At 48.3% G+C, this 18,812-nt stretch overlaps 1 protein-coding gene across 1 annotated transcript; it reads left to right on the top strand.

The window, feature by feature from the left end:
* Nucleotides 1-7,056: 7,056 nt before the first annotated feature.
* Nucleotides 7,057-17,289, top strand: ITPRIPL2 (ITPRIP like 2; the record flags this gene model as incomplete). Its single annotated transcript, XM_082313944.1, has 2 exons — nt 7,057-7,137; nt 11,995-17,289. 2 exons carry the CDS (start codon nt 7,057-7,059, stop codon nt 13,561-13,563), a joined length of 1,650 nt encoding a protein of 549 aa, XP_082170070.1. The 3' UTR covers nt 13,564-17,289.
* Nucleotides 17,290-18,812: the final 1,523 nt, after the last annotated feature.

Genomic DNA, 18,812 nt, shown 5'->3' with positions numbered 1-18,812 from the left:
GTTGTTGCCTAATCCATGGAAAAATCCCAAATGGAGCGGGCCAAGTATGGCCTGGTTTTCAGCTTGCATCGCTGGCAATTCGTAACTGCTGAAACAGCCGTCTGGGCCTACCTGATACATTGCTTAGATATGATGTTGCAAGTGTGTTAGGATAAAAATGTTTACTTGAAGCTATTGCTTTGAAGTGACCTGTAGAGTGACCTGCTACTTCAGTTTTTCTTTCCAATTGACTCATCTTTCTCCACAGACTTGGTATTCAAACAGAAATAACTCTTTCACCACTCACAGTGGTAAAAGCCCTGCATCTTGTTTTCAGTGACTTTCCTATTAACAAGAAAATCTATGGTTATTTTTTTCCCCTCTTTTTATCCTCCCTGAACTTACCAAAATACATGTGATACTGATACAGCCTTTGTTTTCAGAAGACGTGTTAAATACACCCTCTGTATGTCATCTTGTACTGAGCACTTATTCCAGGCTGAGCTGTAGTGAGTTAAGAATGAGCAGCAGAATTCCCCAATACGCTTGTCTTTCTGATTTACTGAAAAAAACCCAAACACTTCTCTTACAAAGTCTTATTGTCACAACCAAGAGAAACTAATAGAATAAACTATGCACAAGCTGCACATGTTAGGTATGAAAACATAGTAAGAGGAGAAGTTTACAGAGACTTCCTACAGAATATTTGCCCATGTTGTAACACCAATGATAAATCTTGCTGCATCTGGCAATTATTATGCCGCACTCTGTTCTTACTCAGCGTTCACCCTGTTCATCTTAGGCAACACGTACTCATTCCTGAGTTCTCCCACATACCAAGATATTAATCTGCTTCTCATGTAAACAGTCAACAATCTGAAATTGCTACAACACACCATCATGGACTTGATTCAGTAGCTGTCTTGCTTTCTTTTGGTTATTGCTTTAAGGATAAAGAATCCATAGTGGATCAAAGTCCATTCAGTCTCTGGAGCTGGACCCGTGCCCCTGGTTCTCACCCCTGTGTTTAGACTTGCATGCTATGAAGCTTCAGAAGTTGTAGCCACCACATCTGTATTTGCCTTAAGTCCAGCAACTTCTTAAATGGATTTTAGGTGTTTCATTTTTCTTTGCTTTGCTGGGCGTAAGTAGGGTCTGATTTTTCTGTGGCCTTTGCTTTCCTTGGCTTCTAAAATCATTTTATAAGGTGCTGCTAATTTGAATCATTAGGTCATTAGGTGAGTCCAGCTGTGCCCCTTAACCAGCCCTGCTCTGCTTCAGGGGGTTACAGAAAGAATCAAACTCCTGTGCTGAAGGTAACAAATTACAAGTGAAAGTATTATCATGACAATTGATTTTGATTATTGAGGGGTGGGTAAAAGTATCTATGCAAATGCTCATCAGTGTGTGCCTTTTTATTAATACTATGTATCTGTTGAGCCGAGGAATGGGTGATGTGCCTTTTATTCAGAGAGAGCGTTCAGAGAGAAGAGCTGCTACAGCCTCGCTTGCGACCACCAGCAACGAGCAGCGTTCAGGTGTGGAGTCGACTGCACCTGGGTAGACGACGAGCGGAGAGGTGGTGGCTGGAACGTGGCTGTAGATGGAGCCATTTACATGTAGGAGAGCTGGCAAGACCATTTTGCTAGCCACGTCTTCAAGTCTGCTGGGTGCTCTCTGCTGGCTCTCCCGGGATGCAGAGAGCGCACAGGCACGTTTATGTCTTTCCTGGACTCCGAGCCTTCCAGCCCTTCTTGGTGAGGTGCGTTCGCACCGCTGAGCAGGAGCTGGGTTTCTCTGAAGCAGAGGAGAGGTGGTTTCATGCTGTTATGATGACCCACAACATGGTTGGAGGCCAGGAGAGGACAACCTGGCTGCCGTTGAGCTTCCAGATACCGGGCCACCGTGTCCTGTTCAGGTATATTTTGACCTGGATGGCTTGCCTTTTGCTGATGGATGAAGATGGCCACTAAAACTAAGTTATGTTTGTTTCTACTCTCTTTTTTTTTTTTTTTTTTTATTCCCCTTTTCTTTTATCAATGGACAGGGTGTAAGTGGACTTGTTGGCTGGCTGTTTGGGAGATACCTATTCTTTGCACAAATACCTGCCTTCAATTAATCTTATATTATTATTTATTTATTCATCTAATCAGGGAGCTAAATCAGTGCTGTAGCACTTATGCAGCTGTATGCACAGCATGAACTAAAAATGACGGAGGATACTGGAGGCAGATGGTGTCCAAGAAACCCACTGGTTCAAAATTGCTCATTCAAAGTATTTGGTGAAGAGCTTCAAGTAAGATAAATGCCCAAAAGCCCATGAATGATTCATTAAAACAAGGGAAATAAATCCAATGAAGCATTCCGTCATCATGAGTAATTCATTGTATTCTAGTATGTTTAGGAGTGATATTTAAAATATATTTACTAGGCTTTGTCAGGTTTCATAAACCTGACAAAAAAACTGATCTAGAAAGAGGGTGTATTATTTATTCCAGAGCCAAAGCCTGGTGCTGAAATTGTGTGAACTGAAATCTCTTAGTGAGTTCAGATGCAACCCTCGGTATTTCATACTTCTTAAATGACTAAAAATCTTCCCGCAGAGATGAGTTGTTAAAGCTCCCGTCAGATCAGATCCCAGAAAGGCTGTAACCACAGCGGCGCAAAAGGTATGGAAATTTCAAGTGTGTAACTTTCAATATCAAAGTGCTCTCAGAGAGAGCTTGAAATTTGTTCGGCCTGAGGCATCTCTCCCTGAGCCTCTGTCATCTGCCACGCTGAGATGGGAGGGGAATAATGCATTCATATGAGGACAATGTCATATCATTTAAAGAGCTGCAATCCGAGCAGAAGTCTTGCTTTTGGGTGGGTAACCGTTCCTCTTTATATTTCAATTCAAGCTTTCCATTCTTTGGCCACCACGGATATCCCTTTTTTTCTGCTACCATGAGGATCAGCAAATGATTGTGAGGGTGGCTGGTGACATCTCCACTCTGCAGTGCCATGTCCGCGGTCCCTAACGTGGGAGGCTGCAAAGGTGTCGGAGTCTGTTTCACTTTGACACTTTCTATGTGGTCTTTTACTGCGCCATGCTTTCTCCAACAGTTATATCCTCCTTTAGTTATAACGATGCTCTTTTCCATTCAGAGAGGACCCAGACATAAAGATCCCAGAGGCACTGGTGACCCTGCTGCTAGGGAAGGTGGTGATTTTGGGCACCGCAACATGAGCCCGATGCTGATGAGAAGCTGTCTGCAGGGAGCCACGTGGGCCTCCTATCAGTGGAGATCAAATACTGATGGCTGCCAGGGAGGACATCTCAGCACCCTCCTTGCTCCTCTGGAAGGTGCCCTTGTGTCCCATCTGCAAAACCTCCCATGAGTTTCACTGACTGCTGTAAAAGCCCCCAGAGAGGGATCCACTCACTTGCAATAGCAGGACCTCAGCCAGGTCATGGACGTGTCCCCTCCCACCGCTGCTGAGAGAGGAGGAAAAACAACTTTTTGCATTTGCTGTTCTCCTGCCCCGTTCGCAGGTACAACTTCAGAGATGGCAAAGGGAACAGGAGACAGAACATGTTCCTGGAGGTAAAGTAAGAAAGAAAACGCAGCCGTGAACTAGCTTGTTGTAAAGGCGGTTTGGGCTTGACCTCAGTCTCCCTTAGGTGAGCCTGTGCGGTTCCTCTTGTTTTGGTGGGTTTGCTTTTTGTACCTATGTGAGATGAGAAGGATGACTCATATTTTACAGCTCCAGGGAGCAAATATGATGCCTTCTGTATCATAAATTTAAAAAGTAGATTTAAATTGAATTAGGTAGGACATGACAGATGATCCTACCTCTGTTCAAGGGGTCGACACTGTAATAATAAGGAAACTTATGACACCAGATGTAAAAATAGCTGTCATTTAATGAGCTCATCTGACTGGCCTTAAACAAAGAGAGGTATATGCTGCACTTGCTGTCTTGCTAATAAAGTAATTGTGTTGCTTTGCATCGATCTGTGGAATGTTTAATCTTAGTTAAAGGGGTGCAGCCTGAGGAAGCAGTGAGCAGGGATGCTGGGAAGAGATCACGTTTAGCCCTCCTGGCGAGATTCCAGGCTCCAGTGCTGTAATGCTGGTCCCCTCACAGAGCAGCCAGGCAGGTAAAGAATATCCCTTCAAGCAGGAAGATTGCATGAATGAGACTGATTTTTTTGGGCGTGATTTAAACAACTGCATGTGCAGACATCTCCTATACCAGGCACTGTGCTGCAAGGTTTTCATTTTGACCGATGATGAGCAGTACCCACAGCATCCCCCCAGCATCTTTCCACGCAAATCGGGTGGGCCAGAGCAGTGCAGAGGACGCTGCCCTGCATGGGCTGCTGTCACTGGGGTGGCACTTCCCGATGGAGATGCTGCCAGCTTGGCATTGCTGCCAGGCTCCCTGCGTAGGTGTGGGGTGAAACCTCCCTGAGCCCACGGACCTCTGCTACTGTCCCTCTGGGGACGCAGCAGTGAGAAACAGTGCTGGCTCAGGCCCTTTGATCCGTTTTGGGTTGTTTTTCCTTCTCTACAGGCCACTTTCCTTTTAAGCCATTAGCTTTTCCCTTCTCTGTCCCCGACGGGATGAGGTAAGGGTCTGGGACAAGGCTTCCTAGAGCTACCATTGCCCTCCAGCCCTGCAGAACCGGTGCTGTGAGCCAGAGCATCAGCTTTTCCCACCCTAATTGCCAGTGCTGATAAGCTGGTTTCCCTGGACTGATCCTCCCTCATTCAGGTTTCCTCCTACACTGTTTTTTCCCTCCCTTTCCCTGGGTGGGTGATCCAGCCTAGGCTCATCAGGAGGAGCGCCGGCTCAGCCAGGATCATCTCATTATTTGAGGCTATAAGCCGATAACAGAGCTTGTTCCCTGTTGTGCGCTCGCCTTTGATTCTGCGTGCTGCATCTCATCGCTTTGTGCCGAAGCTTCATCTTTGCAGCTCGCTGCTGCAGGTTATTTGTCAGGCACAAAGCCCCTTCTGTAATTTCGTGGCAAGCTTAGGGGTACACAAGCCCAAAGCCGAAAGACACGGAGGCCAGGCAGGCTCATGGCTGGGACCCGGTAAGGAGTCACTGGAGGGGAGGCGGCTGCCGCCGCTCTGCTGCTCTTTAAAAGCCATCGGTGACACAGACACAGCGCTGCTGAAACCAGTGGAAAGCTGTGGGACGAGCCCGAGGTCTCTTTAATTCCCTTGCACTGGTTTATGAAAAACAGAGCTTTTTTGGTTTTGTTGTTGTGGTTAAGGTGATTCATATCACCGAGGAGCTGTTTTCACTGTGTGACTCGAGACTCTGCCAGGATAAATTCACAAATGCTGGTAGATGGGATTTATACGTGTAGTGGTGAAGGTGAGGGAAGTTTTAACCTGCCTTGTGAAAACTTGTATTTTTTAAGTTAAAAAAGAACAGGTGACTCTCTGAGCAGCCGATGAGGTTTTGGCTTTATTGCTCTCAAGCGGAATCAGATGGCGAGGCAGTGCCGATGTCCTGCTGCAGCCTGAGGACCTTAACAGGATCTTTCTTGTATGAAATTGCATACGTTAATGCTTCGGGCCTCTGCTCTCCTTCCCAATGGCCAATTTGAACCAAATCGATTGCAAAGTTATTTGGAGAGTGAGTGCTGGACAAGCAGCATAGTTTCCTTGGGAAGCAAAGGGAAAAGTGTGTTCCAATAATGTGAGCAATAAATAGCAAGTTGAAACCTGCGTTAAATTCTCTTTCCTAAGTCTCCTCTTTGCTAGCAAACAGGCATTAAAGATCCAGACCTATTTAAAATGGTCTAGTCTTGCTAAATTGATTTTAAAATCAATCAAGTGGCACAATAACCCAACGGGTATAATGAAACTGTTACAATCCTCATTTAAATTACTCTGCTTTACCCAGCAAATTAGGGCTCAGCTATGTGATCAGTTTTTATTAGTTTAGCAACTTATGGTGCAAATACACCTTTAAGTGACTTACCATTAATTAAGGTAAACCATTTCAGTCAGTGATTAAATTTACATTTGAACACACACATCCAGGTTTAATTAGATTGGTATTAAACTGTTTTTTGTTACACTAGTTTAACATGAGCACATGATGCATGATTTGGCTCTACCTGATGCTTTTCAAACCTGGGGGTTACCTGGCTCCATCTTGGGTGTCCTCAGACCCACGAGCTCCGCTGAGGCCTGGGGGTGGTGGGGAAAGGGAAGGGCTGAGCAGGCTCAGTACTGTTGGTACTGTTCACCAGCGTAGAGCCGGGGTATTTCTGTCTGTGACAAGGACAGGCTTGGTCAAGAGATTGTTGTACGAATTACTCAGGAAGCCATCCTTCTACAGCAAGGAAATCCTGTATTGGGCTATATGTGGTTTATAGCAGTCAGGTCTGCTTGCAGGCTTTCTGATTAAGAAGTGCTACACCCTGCTGATAGCGAGTGAGCAAACAGACTGGCAGAGGTGGCAACATCCCACTTATTAAATAGAAAATATTTTAAGAGAGAACATGCAGTAACACCCCTACCCCCAAACTCCTCCGTGCCCGTGCGCGAGGTCAGTCCCGGGTTGCTGAGTCTCCGCAGCTGTTTGTGGGAGCAAGACACCCTCTCCTCTTTTCCCATCCCTCAATGGGGACTCGGTCACCCTGCTGCTGTGACTGGCAGAGATTCATTAGTCCACCAGAAAAATGGATTAGTGTCTGCCTGATTGCGTTGGTTTGTATTGTAATTAATAGTATCCTGTAAAGCCTGGGAGCCAGAGGAATGGCAGGTGAAGGATGTTTATTTTGATCGTGGCATCTCCCTCGCAGGACCACCCAGCGGGTGGGGGAGGAGATGTGCTAGCAGCTTTGCTTTCAGAGGAAAGCGTAATGATTGGGGCATGAAGTCAAGTGACTGATCTTTCAGATGTGGGTTTTTTTTTTTTTTTTCAATCAGTTATTGTACTTTTCTGCTGTAGACTGTTTAATAGTGCATTATAATAGGTTGGAGGAATAACCCACTCACTGTAGAAGAGCAGCTGTACATCACCGGTGCAGGAAGGGATCCCCATATATTTCCTCCCGCACCTGCAATGGACTCTGTGCAGCTTTGGTTCACCGGGGCAGACGCCGACCTGGGAGAGCTGGTGGGAAGCCTAAGGCTCATGGCTCAGGTATGTCGTCACCTGTCTGGGCCTTCTGTCTTTCTACCACTTTCTTCTACCTACTCAGATGGTGAGCTCGCTGGTGCAGACTGCTCCTCCTACATCTCAGACAATGTCTGGCATACTGTAGCATTAACGGATCAGTTACACAGCTGGATGAAATACTGCTAACTGTGGAGAAACTTGAATGGATGCTGTATACCCAACGCCTCCTTTTACCTCTGCAAATCTCCTCCAGAGATATCATGCAGATCGTATATGCTGGGATATCTATTTTTAGCTCAGACTTGTATATGAATAAGTATAACATTATTCCTTATTTAGTGAACAGGATATCCTGGATATGGGACATTCTGAAGCAAGTGTTTAGATAACATCGATTTAAACAATGGGTGATTTAAACAATGGTAGTAAAAAATGGTGTTTTGAATTCTCTCTGGTCCTGATTTTGAGGTCATGGTTATTATTGTACAACCCATTATTTTTCTGGAGTATGCAATTGCTATTAAAAACCTCATAAACTTTTTTTTTTTTTAAAATACAGGAACAAGAAGACCACTGCTTAAGTGAAAAACAAGGAGCATCAGCATTATAACTTGCCAGCAGTGGAGTTTAAAGATATTTTATTCCAAACAAATGAGCTGCTGCTTCTTTGGGAGACAGAGAAAGAGGAAAACAAATCTGATAGCCACACAGAAGTAAATGTATTGCGTGTGGTTCAGCTCCTGGGAAGCGGTGGAAGACCATGCAGGAGAGGTGAGTCGCATCCCTGCGACTTGTGCTCAAGTTCAACATATCCTTGTTACAAGGAGGGACAAGAGGAGCGAAGTACTCCGGGCAAGATAAAATGGTTTGTTTCTTTTCTTCTGTGATGGGTTGTAAAATGCAAAGTTTGGATAAGCTGTGATAATGTGGATGAGGTGTATCCATTGCAAAGTAAATACAGCCCCTGCGGCATAATTTCAGTAGGACTGGAATGATGGGTAATGAGGAATGATGCTTGTTGCCATTTGGTAAATGAAAGCAGTTTTGTGTTTATGACCACTTCAGTTCTGGTACAGCAGCCATCAAATGCCCTTAGCTTGTGAGTGCAGACAGACGGAGTGGCTCTTAAATTGGCTCTTTCCAAGTATGGTCCAGATAGTAAAGCTGAGTGAGCACCTCTGAGAAGTCTCCCACCTCTGACATATTCAGTGTTCTGCCCGGAGACCCAGCCTGTGCTCAGGGAGCAGTGAAGCAGTTGGGGTCCCAGAAAATAGGACGCTGGCCATCTTTTATTAGCCTCAGGCTCTACAGGTCTCACCTTGCCACTGGCTGAGGAAAGGAGAGAGAAAGGACTAGCTGGTAATTTAAACAGCGGTAGTAAAAATCAATGTTGTGGATTCACTTTGGTCCTGATTTTGAGGTCACGGTTATTAGCGTACAACCTGTTATTCTGCAGCTTGAGCGAGCCTGCACCAGCACCGTCTGGCTCGTGTACGAGCACGGGCTGAGCCAGTTTTGCACTGGCGGGTCTGGTGTGGCTGGTCACACGCTTTCTGCCAGCTGGCCCCCGGGCTTGTCCCACTGGCCGGGGTGACATCTGCATTTTCTCCAGCCTGTGGGGCCCGCAGCTGGCTGGGAGGCTGCAGCCGTTCCCCTGCACGCAGGTCCCACAGTGGTCATCGCTGTGCTGCTGAGCTCTAGGTCGCCCCGTAGGCAGCAGCTGCCTGGCAGGCACGAAGGGCCGTGCCAGCTCCTGCAGATGTAGCTGTCTGTCTCCTGAGCGTGGACGTGCAGCTAATCAAATCAACCTCGCATGAAAAGAGAGCGCAGGCTGTCTTGAAAAATCAGTATGCCTGTAGCAAGACCTGAAGGCATGTGAAACATGCTGGGCTTGAGGGTGTAAAAAAGCACAGGCTAGTAAAAATTGAACGTATGGGCCAATGGCTTCATAGAGTTCAGTGGTATTTTTCAACAAAACACCCTGAAGGATGGGTTTCGTACCAGCAGAGCTGTGCTTTTTAAACATTTTGGGGTTTTGGGGCTGCAGAACAAAGTGTTTGAAGTGATGGGTCACAGACAATAAGCAGCGTGATGAATATTTTTGTCTTCTTATCTGGCTTTGTGAAGAAATACAGGAAAACAGAACAAGGCGTGGGGAAGAAAGATGCTTTCCGCTTCCTGGTTGTTTTCAAAGATATGGCTGCTGTGGAATGACATTTCTGTGTAGCAAGGTTGTGGCTTCGGCTGTCCCACAGCTGTCAGAAAACATGCTTTTAGTCATGGGGCATGGAATATTGTGCTGGTTGAGATGTTATAAAGGTAAGAAACTGTTGGCAATTTTATATCTGCTTTACTTCTAATTAAGAAAAACCCAAACAACTCCTAATTATAACTCCAAAGGTCAGTGTCAGAGTGGTTAGGACACCTCTGTAGCTCTCAAGTGTATTCTTGACTCTCACCCTGGTTTGGTTGCCTGTGAATTAATTCAGGCTGCTTGACCTTGGTTACCTAGTTTGACTTTGAATGCAGCATCTTGGCTATAAAACATAAGCTTCTTCCTGTGAAGTATGATTTTTATGTACTTGAAGTCATGTTTTGTTTCATATAAAGACAAATTACACAACCAAACAGTTGTACAGCCTATCTCTTGCACTTGGTTCTCTGAACTCTTCCTTGCCACAGCATTTTCAGCTTGCTGGGTTCAGTCTCTTGTATTCAAGCACTGCTCCTTCACCACCCGTGGCACTATGCAGATGCAGAAAGTTGCAGTAAAGCAGTAATAACTTGATCATCTGAAATTAAACCACAACAGAATGCTTACACAGATGCTCCTTAAACTTCAGCAAACAGCTTCAAAACTCAGTAAACATTTATTAAACAAACAGAAGCAGACGATGATGATCCTGTCCCCATCAACATCACCACAGCAAAATACACACTTAAAAATGATCTCAAGTATCTGTGCAGAAAGTGGGGAGACACGAATTCTAGAAAGAAAAGAAGAGCAACACACAATCAAGTCAAGAAATACAGTGACAGATAAATGCTATATAAAGAATCATAGAATCCTTAAGGTTGGAAAGGACATCTGAGATCATCGAGTCCAACCAGGATGCCATTGGCCCTCTTGGCCACCTGAGCACACTGCTGGCTCATGTTCAGGCGGCTGTCAACCAACACCCCCAGGTCCTTTTCCACCAAGCAGCTCTGCAGCCACTCCTCCCCCAGCCTGTAGCGTTGCATGGGGTTGTTGTGACCAACACAAGTGAAGTCTTGTTTAGGACAAGAAAAATGTCAGATCACCTTGATGACTGAATCTATGTGTTACTATGTGGCACCGTTTTCCTTTTCTCTACATTTGAAATGCTGCCATCACATCTCTAGGTAATCAGAATCTCCAAAGGCTTGCAGGAGCTCGATATGCTCATTCCTCAGGTTTAGTCACCATCACCATTGCAGAGGACTCTTCAAGCTAAAACTAGTCAGGACACAAAGACCCATCCAGAAATACAGCTCAGCTACAGTGGGGATGCCACAGCCCATGAGGGAGACATCATATGAGATATGAGGAAAAGTAGGTCCTAATGATCTCTTCAGACCTGCAATGCCCTGAAGGAGAAGTCTGGGTGAAGAAGTCTCAGTGACAGACAAGTCCCAACGATTTCTGTGGGGTTTAATGTGACTGTTCAACTCTCCAGAAGTGCCTGGAGGCTTTGCACGTGCAGTGATGTTTTTGTGCCTGTCTTCTGACCTGAATGTTGGGCTCTGCTGTTTGCAAACAGCTTGGGATGATGCCCGAGGCAGCCCTGTGTGCGTATTCCTGAGGGATCCCGAATTCTTCCATTTGGTTCATGCTGAGGGTGATGCTGTGGGCAGAAGCACCGTGACAGTCGCGGTTAACAACGTGGTATCATAGAGGCCGTCATACAACAGATGAGACCCAAAGTCCCTGTGCAACAAATTAGTAACTTCTCCCAGGGTTATTTCTTCTCTTTTAGTTTGCCAGTGGTCTGAATAATTTAGGCACAAGGCAAAAAACTCAGGCTTTTGAATGGTTTGACTGCAAGCAGCTGTTAGTACCATACAGGCCCTGGGGAACTGACGGTGAGGACTTTGCTGTCCCTGTGGCACCGAGGCCCTCGGGCAGAGCCGCGGACGGGAGAGCCGCCCCTGCGGTGGGGCAGATCCTTCGCACGGGTACTTGAGGACAAACGTGCAGCGTGGAGCTTGCGGCACGGCACCGCTGCCCTGGCGGCAGCGCTCCCCGGCGACACAGCCCTGCCGCGACGTGGGGACACAGAAACACGCAGTCTTGCACCAAAGCACCCCTGCAGCCTCCCGCTGCAGTGAGGGGGGCAGGGAAACGTGAGCTTGGTGCCCTGAGAGCGGCTCACGCCCCGCTTTCGGGGCCGCGCAGGCAGGCCGCGGCGAGAGACCCGGCGCAACGGGCGGAGGGGCTCTGCCCCCGGGGACGGAGCCGCCCGGGCTGCGGGGGGGGCCGGCCTCTCCCGTGGCAGGGCCGGGGGCTCCGCGGCCGCGGCTCGGCCCTCGGGCGGCCCCGAGGCCCGGCCGCGCTCCCTCAGCGCGGCGGCGGGAAGGAGCGGGCGGCGCCGCTCCCCGCCCCGCGGGCGGCCCCGGGCCGTCGGGCCGGCCCCCGGGCGGCCAACGCCCCCGGCCCTCACGCCGCGGCCGGGCCCGCCGCCCGTGGCATTTCCTCTGAGCTCACTCGGCGGCTGACGCGGCGCCGCTTCCCTCGGAAGAGGAAGCCTCGCAGCGGAGCGGCGGCGGCAGGCAGGGAGGTGCGCGGCGAGCGCCGTGCCGGCGGCGGCGGGGCGGGGGGCAGCGGCGCGGCCCGCGCTGGGGGCGGCCGGGGCGGAGGAGGGGGGCGGCGGCGGCGGGGGCGGGCGCTCCCCGCCCGCGGGGCCGGGCGGCGGCCACCCCCGTGGGCCGACCCCCCGCCGCGCCGTGCCCGTCTACGCCCTCAACGTGCGGGTCTTCTGGCCGCTGGTGACCGGCCTCTGCACCGCGCTCCTCTGCCTCTACCAGGCCCTGCGGGGCGGCGCGGCCGGGGAGGGCGCGGCGGAGGTGGGCTCCGTCCCGCTCCTCAAGGGCTCGGCGCTGCTGCTGCTGGGCTGCCTGTTGGCCCGCTGCTGCGGCGCGGCGGGCGGCGGCCCCAGGCCCGGCGGGGTCCGGGCGGCGGCGGCGGCGGCGGCGGGGTCGCGGCGCAGCGTCCTGGAGAGCTTCTACGGGCGGCAGCTGCGGCTCTCGCCCCATGTGCTGGGCCACAGCAAGGCGCACGTCGGGCGCGTCGTGGCCGAGCTGGTGCGCGCCGCCAAGGCGCAGGGGCTGCAGCCCGGCCCGCTGGCCCTCAGCCTGCGCGGGGACTTCGTGCGCATCGGCAGCGCCTACGAGCAGCACAAGGTGCGCAGCCCCGACTGCTTCGACATCCTGGTGCCCCTGCGGCTGCCGCCCCGCCTGGAGCCCCAGCCGCGCTGCGCCGAGGGGCCGGGGCCGCGCGGCGCCTTCCTCTGCGGCCTGCGGGCGAGGGCCGGCTGGCCGCGCCGCTACCGGCCCTTCGCCGAGGGCTTCTGCGTGGAGCTGCAGGGCCGCAGCCACCTCTCCTCGGGGCTGGTGCTGCGCTGGTTCCAGGGCCACCTGCAGCGCTGCCTGGGCGCCGTGCGGTACCGGCTGCAGGAGCGCTGCCGCATCAGCCTCTCGGCCTGCCCCGGCCGCCCGCCCACGCTGCACATCCTGCCCTGTTCCGACTACGTCTGCTGCCACATCTCCATGGCCGTGCGCCTCATCCCCGCCATCCCCCTGGGCGACGCGCTCTACCTCACGGCCCTGCCGCCCGAGGGCCCGCAGGCGCCCCCGGCCCCCGAGGCCCTCTGGGGCCTCAACGCCTCACGGCAGGAGCAGCGGCTGCTGAGCTGGCTGAAGGAGCAGGCCCCGGCCTCCTCCTGCCACCTCAAGTGCCTGCAGATCCTCAAGGGCCTGCGGGACCTCCGCGGGCAGGGCCTGGAGGAGCCCTTCTGCTCCCAGTGGGGCCGGGTGCTCTCCTCCTACGTGCTGAAGACGGCCCTCTTCTCCCTGCTGCTGCAGGGGCCCTTGGAGGCCTGGGACGAGCGGTTCCTGGTGGAGCGGCTGGAGGACCTGGTGCTGTACCTCAGGAACTGCCTGCGCAAGCAGGTGCTGATGCATTTCTTCCTGGGCAACACCAGCCTCCCCGAGGCGGTGGCGCTGCCCCGGTTCCTCAAGGAAGCCGCCCCCGTGAACTTGCTGGCCGCTTTCGATGGGCCCACGCTGGACCTGGCCGCCTTCCAGCTGATCAACACCTGGATCCAGGCCCCGCACATCATCAGGATGTACAGCAGCCCTCGGTACTTGCGACCAGCGCTCACCCCGTGCCGGCACGTTGCCGAGGTCAGGCAGGAGCCGCCAGGAGAGTGAGCCAGTGGCCGGGTGAGCCGGCATCGCCCGTGGACCCTGCCAGGGCAGCGTGCACTCCCAGCCCGTCGGTCCGTCGAGAGCCCGCATCTGCCCGAGGAAGGTGGGATCCATTTAAATGTGGTTCTGTGGTTTTGTCCCTGACCTGAGAAAACTAGGAAACCAGAGGCCAAGACTTAATGAAACTGTGATTCTCGATTTTTAATCTTGTTGGATGTTCATGGGAAAATTGTGAAATTTCTGGGAAATGCCTTAGTGGAGAAGTGTTACTTTCAGTTGACTTTGCAAACCTAACTTTAATAGGCTCAAACTGACATTTCTGGAAGTTCATGTTAACTTGTTGTCTTAGTGGCAAAATTGACCTTTTCCTGAGATTTGCTTTTTATGATAAAAAATCCATTTGGGATTTAAAAATCCTGTAAGTGCAAACAACCCCTCCCAATGTACCAAGGTGCTCTTAAAATGCGATGAGCACTAGAGCATGGGTGTTGATCACAGCTTGAAATGCTCAATGACATGCTTTAAATTTCCTGTGTAATCAAATACATTGTGCCGAATAGAAATATAATATGCATGTTAATGTAAAATTGAGGGAAGAAGCGAAACCTCTCCAACAACAGTATGAAGAATCTAGTTGCACGTTTCCGTGTTCAAGTGAAGGTTATACTGAAGGACTGAAATCTAGATAAAAGGAAATAACTAGCACTTTATTTTCACAAAGGCCTTCTTTTTAGGATAATTGGCTGCACTAAATACTTGCTATGGAGGAGGCATTAGTATTTTTTTAAAGGGATGATGTTTGAGTCATCCTGAAGAAAACCTTCTTTTAAGGAAATACTCTGAGGTTCGTTTGTTTGTGGGTTCTTGTTGAGATTTTTTTTTTTTTTCTGTCTCCAAGTATTATTTTCTTAGAATTTGCTTTACCTCAAGGACCAATAACAAAACTAAGACATTCTGGGGTTTTTTTTGTTTGTTTTGGAACAAACCTTAAACCAGTCCAAATCTCAGTGCTGTAGTCTGACTCCTGCACCCTCCTGCTCTCTGGTAGGAGTTTGGTGGGATTTTTGGATGACTGCCTAACCAGTTGTCTGATTGTGGCGGTGTTTTGACCAAATAATCTGATGGGATTTTCTAGTGCTGTGCTATGGCAAATTGTTATCTTATTGCGGGGAGGAGGAAGTGAAATATTTCAGGGTACTTCAAAATTATTTAGCACTGATTCATGGTACAGTGGCAGTCTTAGGCTATGGATTCCGGTGTCCTCTAAGTATAGACATCAGCCAGATAATTTCTACTTCTTGCCTGGTTATGTCCCAGTCGCTGGAATAACCTGGTGAGTTGTAACGTAGCCAGCTCTGCAAGCAACCTTAGCTCCCGGTGCAGGTACCTGGGCTACGGGAACCTGATGTGTCCCAGGGTGTCAGCAAACTCAGAATTTCAAATCCTTGCTTGCAGGGTCACCTGCTCAAGTATTTGCTATATGAATACCCAAAAATGTGTTGCTGAATTGCTGGTTCTCAGGAAGCTGAGCGTGTGCCTTATTACCCACTATACTGTGTCCTAGGTGAGCAGTCTGAAATGAATTATAAATGACCAAGTATAACTTCTGGGAAGCTTTAGGATAACTTGAAGTTACTAACATATTCCTCCTCTCCCTGACGTACATTGAGATATCGGTGTGCTTTATTCACAGTTCTATGCATCAGAGCACAAAACAAACATTTGCAAAGTGTATGAAGCTTTATAAAAATCTATTTTTCTAAATGGAAACACTCCCTAGGCAGATGTTTGCCTGTTTCTATTTTTTTAACTGCTCTTGCAGTCTTATTTTCAGGTAATTATAGCCTAGGTCACACCCGCAAGTTGGGTTATTTTTATATATGAAGCACCGTGCTTCTTTCTACAAATACAAATAGTGTATTTATAGGTAGTATTGATCAAATGTTCTTTGCACATGGTATTTAAGGCTAAGTGAGCTACCTTGGTGTTTTGAATTTTTTTTTTTTTGGTAGTAGACCATGATACGTATTATTTTTGCAGACTTATTTTACTGGGTATTTGAAATAAAAGGCAGTTCTGCAATCGCTGCCATTGAATCTTTTGCCCAAAGAAAGACTAGATGACCGCCCCAGGGTATTGTGGCTGCCTGAACCCATGACAGAAAAACCCTTTAGCTGTTAATTCTGGCATCATAACCACTTCAGTCAGCTGACGGTTTGTTTACCTCGCTGCGCATCCCTGTCTCTGAAGAGTGATCTTTTCTCTGAAAAGGGATTTACACTTGGTGTGTATTTAGTATTGCTGCAATGCATAGAAATCTGTAATAGACTTGTTAAGGACTTTCTCACTAAAGTGTGGTAATGCCAGGAAAAGACAGTTGCATCAGGAAATGCATGACAAGGAGAGATGGTGGAGAAGATGAACAGTTTAGAAAACGAAAGTTGGGCTGAGGGGTGAGTGAGAATGATGGTAAACTCCCAGTGAAGACGTGCTGCAAGCAAGCCAAAGGACATGGGGATAAAATTGGAGGAGAGTTATTGAAAGCAAGGCAGATTTGGAGCGTAGGGAAAAGAGATGTAAGCGGGTTTTGCTTTGACAGTATTTCCAAAGTGGTTGAATCCATCAGGGCTGAACAGTGAGGCAAACCGTCAGTTCATTAGCCTTGTAGGCAGATCTTCCGTGTGAGTTCTTGCTGAGCAAGGCATTTTTGAGTTTGCGATGGCTGGTGGTGGGAGAAGATGTATGCATTTGCTTTAGCCTTAGGCTTGGGCAAGCTTCCTTGAGGAGAGGGGGCTTTCTGCCAGTAATGCAGTGTACATGCAGTTGGCGGGAGGTCTGAGAAAATCTCTTAGACTAACTTGTGGCTCTGTTGTACAATTGAGATATTAAGTGTATTTTCTTTATCTTCTGTAAAGCATGCATTTGTGAATACAATTGACAAAAAGAGCTGATAAAAGTTGTGTTCTGTTGTGGTATTCATCTTATTCCACAACCAACGTGACAGCACTGGTACCTGCAGTGTCCTGGAGCTATTATGCGGCCTTATCTGCGAGGAGGTGTACAGAGAACTTGACCTACATGAGTAATACCACGGCCCTTTTTCCTTCTTCTCCCAAGCCAAGGATACTGTACACAGAACAAGGTTATGAATATGTTTTTGTTAAGATTGTAACTGTTAATAACGTACCATAGATTCAGCACGGTTGCCTCTGTGTGTGTAAACTGAAACGCAAACACAGAAGAAAGAGCGTGTTATTTAGCACTAATGTGCGTTCTTGGTTCTCTTTATCTGCAACCTTATTTTGCAAAGACTCTGTGCAAATGAAGTTTTTATGGAACATTGATTGGGAAGAGGAGTCATACCTGCAAGAGAATAAGTTTATTTACAGTACCAAAATGCATATGTGTGACTTCGTTTTGTATTGAAAAATGCTGTGTATTTCTCGGAGACATCACTGTTTCTTATCTGACTAAATATCGCAAAAACATTCCTCTCTTGATTTTGAATCTCTGCAGAGTAATGTAAATTTTAAATGTCTGTTTGCAATGGACATTCTTGGTACAACTATTTTTTGCTGGTTAATAATCAGACCAAAGATTAAACGAAAGTGTTTAGCTGCTATTGTTTTTTGTTTTTTTTGTTTTTTTAAAAGTGTTTATAGGCTCAAAGTGTCAGCCCATTTTAATGAAACGTTTATAAATTCATTTCCTATTTAATATCAAAATACATTTGCACTTTTATTGTTCCCATTAAAAGTTGGTGGTTTTGTTTTACTATTTCACTGTAGTAATAAACAGCTGTTTTAAAGCCTCTGTGCCTCAAGATTTAAATTCCTTGTATCTCTTTTTCAGTAAAGGCTACCTGCAGCCACAAAACTGTGATCAGCAGGTTTATGTGGTCTTTAGGAGGAGACTACTGAAGTGGCAAAACCATGGGAAAGGAGGAAGTCCACGCCCTGGGAGTTGTGCAGAGGGATACAGACGGGGAGCCAGGAGAGAGAATAGCGCGCGGCTGGCACCGTCTGTGGTGTTGCTGACTTTTGAAATGGAGCACGTTGGGGTTTGTGGCTGTCTTGCTCAGAGGTTAAGAAGCATCATTTCTTGTTTCTCTGGCTCCAGTTTCAGGTCTCTGCACAAAATCTGCTTTTTCTGGTGCTTAACAAAGAGCTAGAACTTCATTTCACAGTATCTGTGTGAGCTTTTCAGCGTGGCATGTAGAGACACGTCTCCGTTCCAAACCGCGTAGGTCGCGCTTTATTAAATATGGAAAAAGTCCTGCTGAAGCCAGCAAGAGTTTTGTGGATGGGCCAGCAAGTTACCTGTCCTTTATTAGTCTTTGGTAAGATGCCAGAACTATACACTTGTGGCTTGTGCTGATGTTCCCTATTAAAGAATGAAATAACAGCAAGACCCTGAGCTTTTTAATCATTAAATCGAAGCTAGGCCGAAAATAACTATCTCCAGATCTTTGTGTGCCTGCCTCTTACCTTGCAGGGAGTAGCGTCTGTAAGAGGGGCAGCAGTCGGTGGTGCAGCGCGGAGGCAGCCCAGCTGGCTAACAGACTTCTGGCTGGCAAAGACTGGAAGAATGTCATTCCTGTAGTGTCACCACCCAGTCACCCAAGTCAGCGCGGAGGAAGTATATGTAGATCTTTTGCCTCTTTAATAGCATTATCTCATATTAATGGCTTCCTTTAAAAGCAATAACCATCCTCTGGTCTCCATTCATTCCTTGCTCTGAAATATTTCTCTGTTTGAAGCCTGAGTTTCTATTCAGCAGAAAATCATTAAAGAAACACAGGAGTTTCCTTTCGCGATATATCTGTTAACAAAAAATTAACTGGCCTAAGGACTTGCATGCTTGGTGTTTAAAGAAAAGCCTGTTTGCATCCAGCTCATTGGATAAATTGTTTAAAATCTTTCCATCCCTGCGCAAATACCTCCCTTGTAACGCAGCCAAGGTCAGCAGTGAATTGCTGATTAAGTACTGTTAATGCAAGTTAAAGCTGCCTGGAGGAGAAGGGACTCTTATTTGTGCATCTCGTTTTCATAAGGCTCCAAAAGAGTTCAGACATGAGAAATTTGCTTTTCTAGGCTGGTTTATTTCCTGTGTCACCTCTTTAAATGTCTGCCTGGTGAGTCTTCCCTGAGGTAGGTGATATTCTGACTGATGAGCATTAATTTGAGTAGCTGGCAGAAAAGCAGCCAGCCCCACTTTTGTTGGGCCGATAGCACTGGGAAGCTGGCGGTCGA

The sequence above is a fragment of the Platalea leucorodia genome (genome assembly GCF_965183815.1).
Source record: "Platalea leucorodia genome assembly, chromosome: 5".
In the NCBI taxonomy this organism is placed as follows: domain Eukaryota; kingdom Metazoa; phylum Chordata; class Aves; order Pelecaniformes; family Threskiornithidae; genus Platalea; species Platalea leucorodia.
This window is presented reverse-complemented; position numbering and strand designations above follow the sequence as displayed.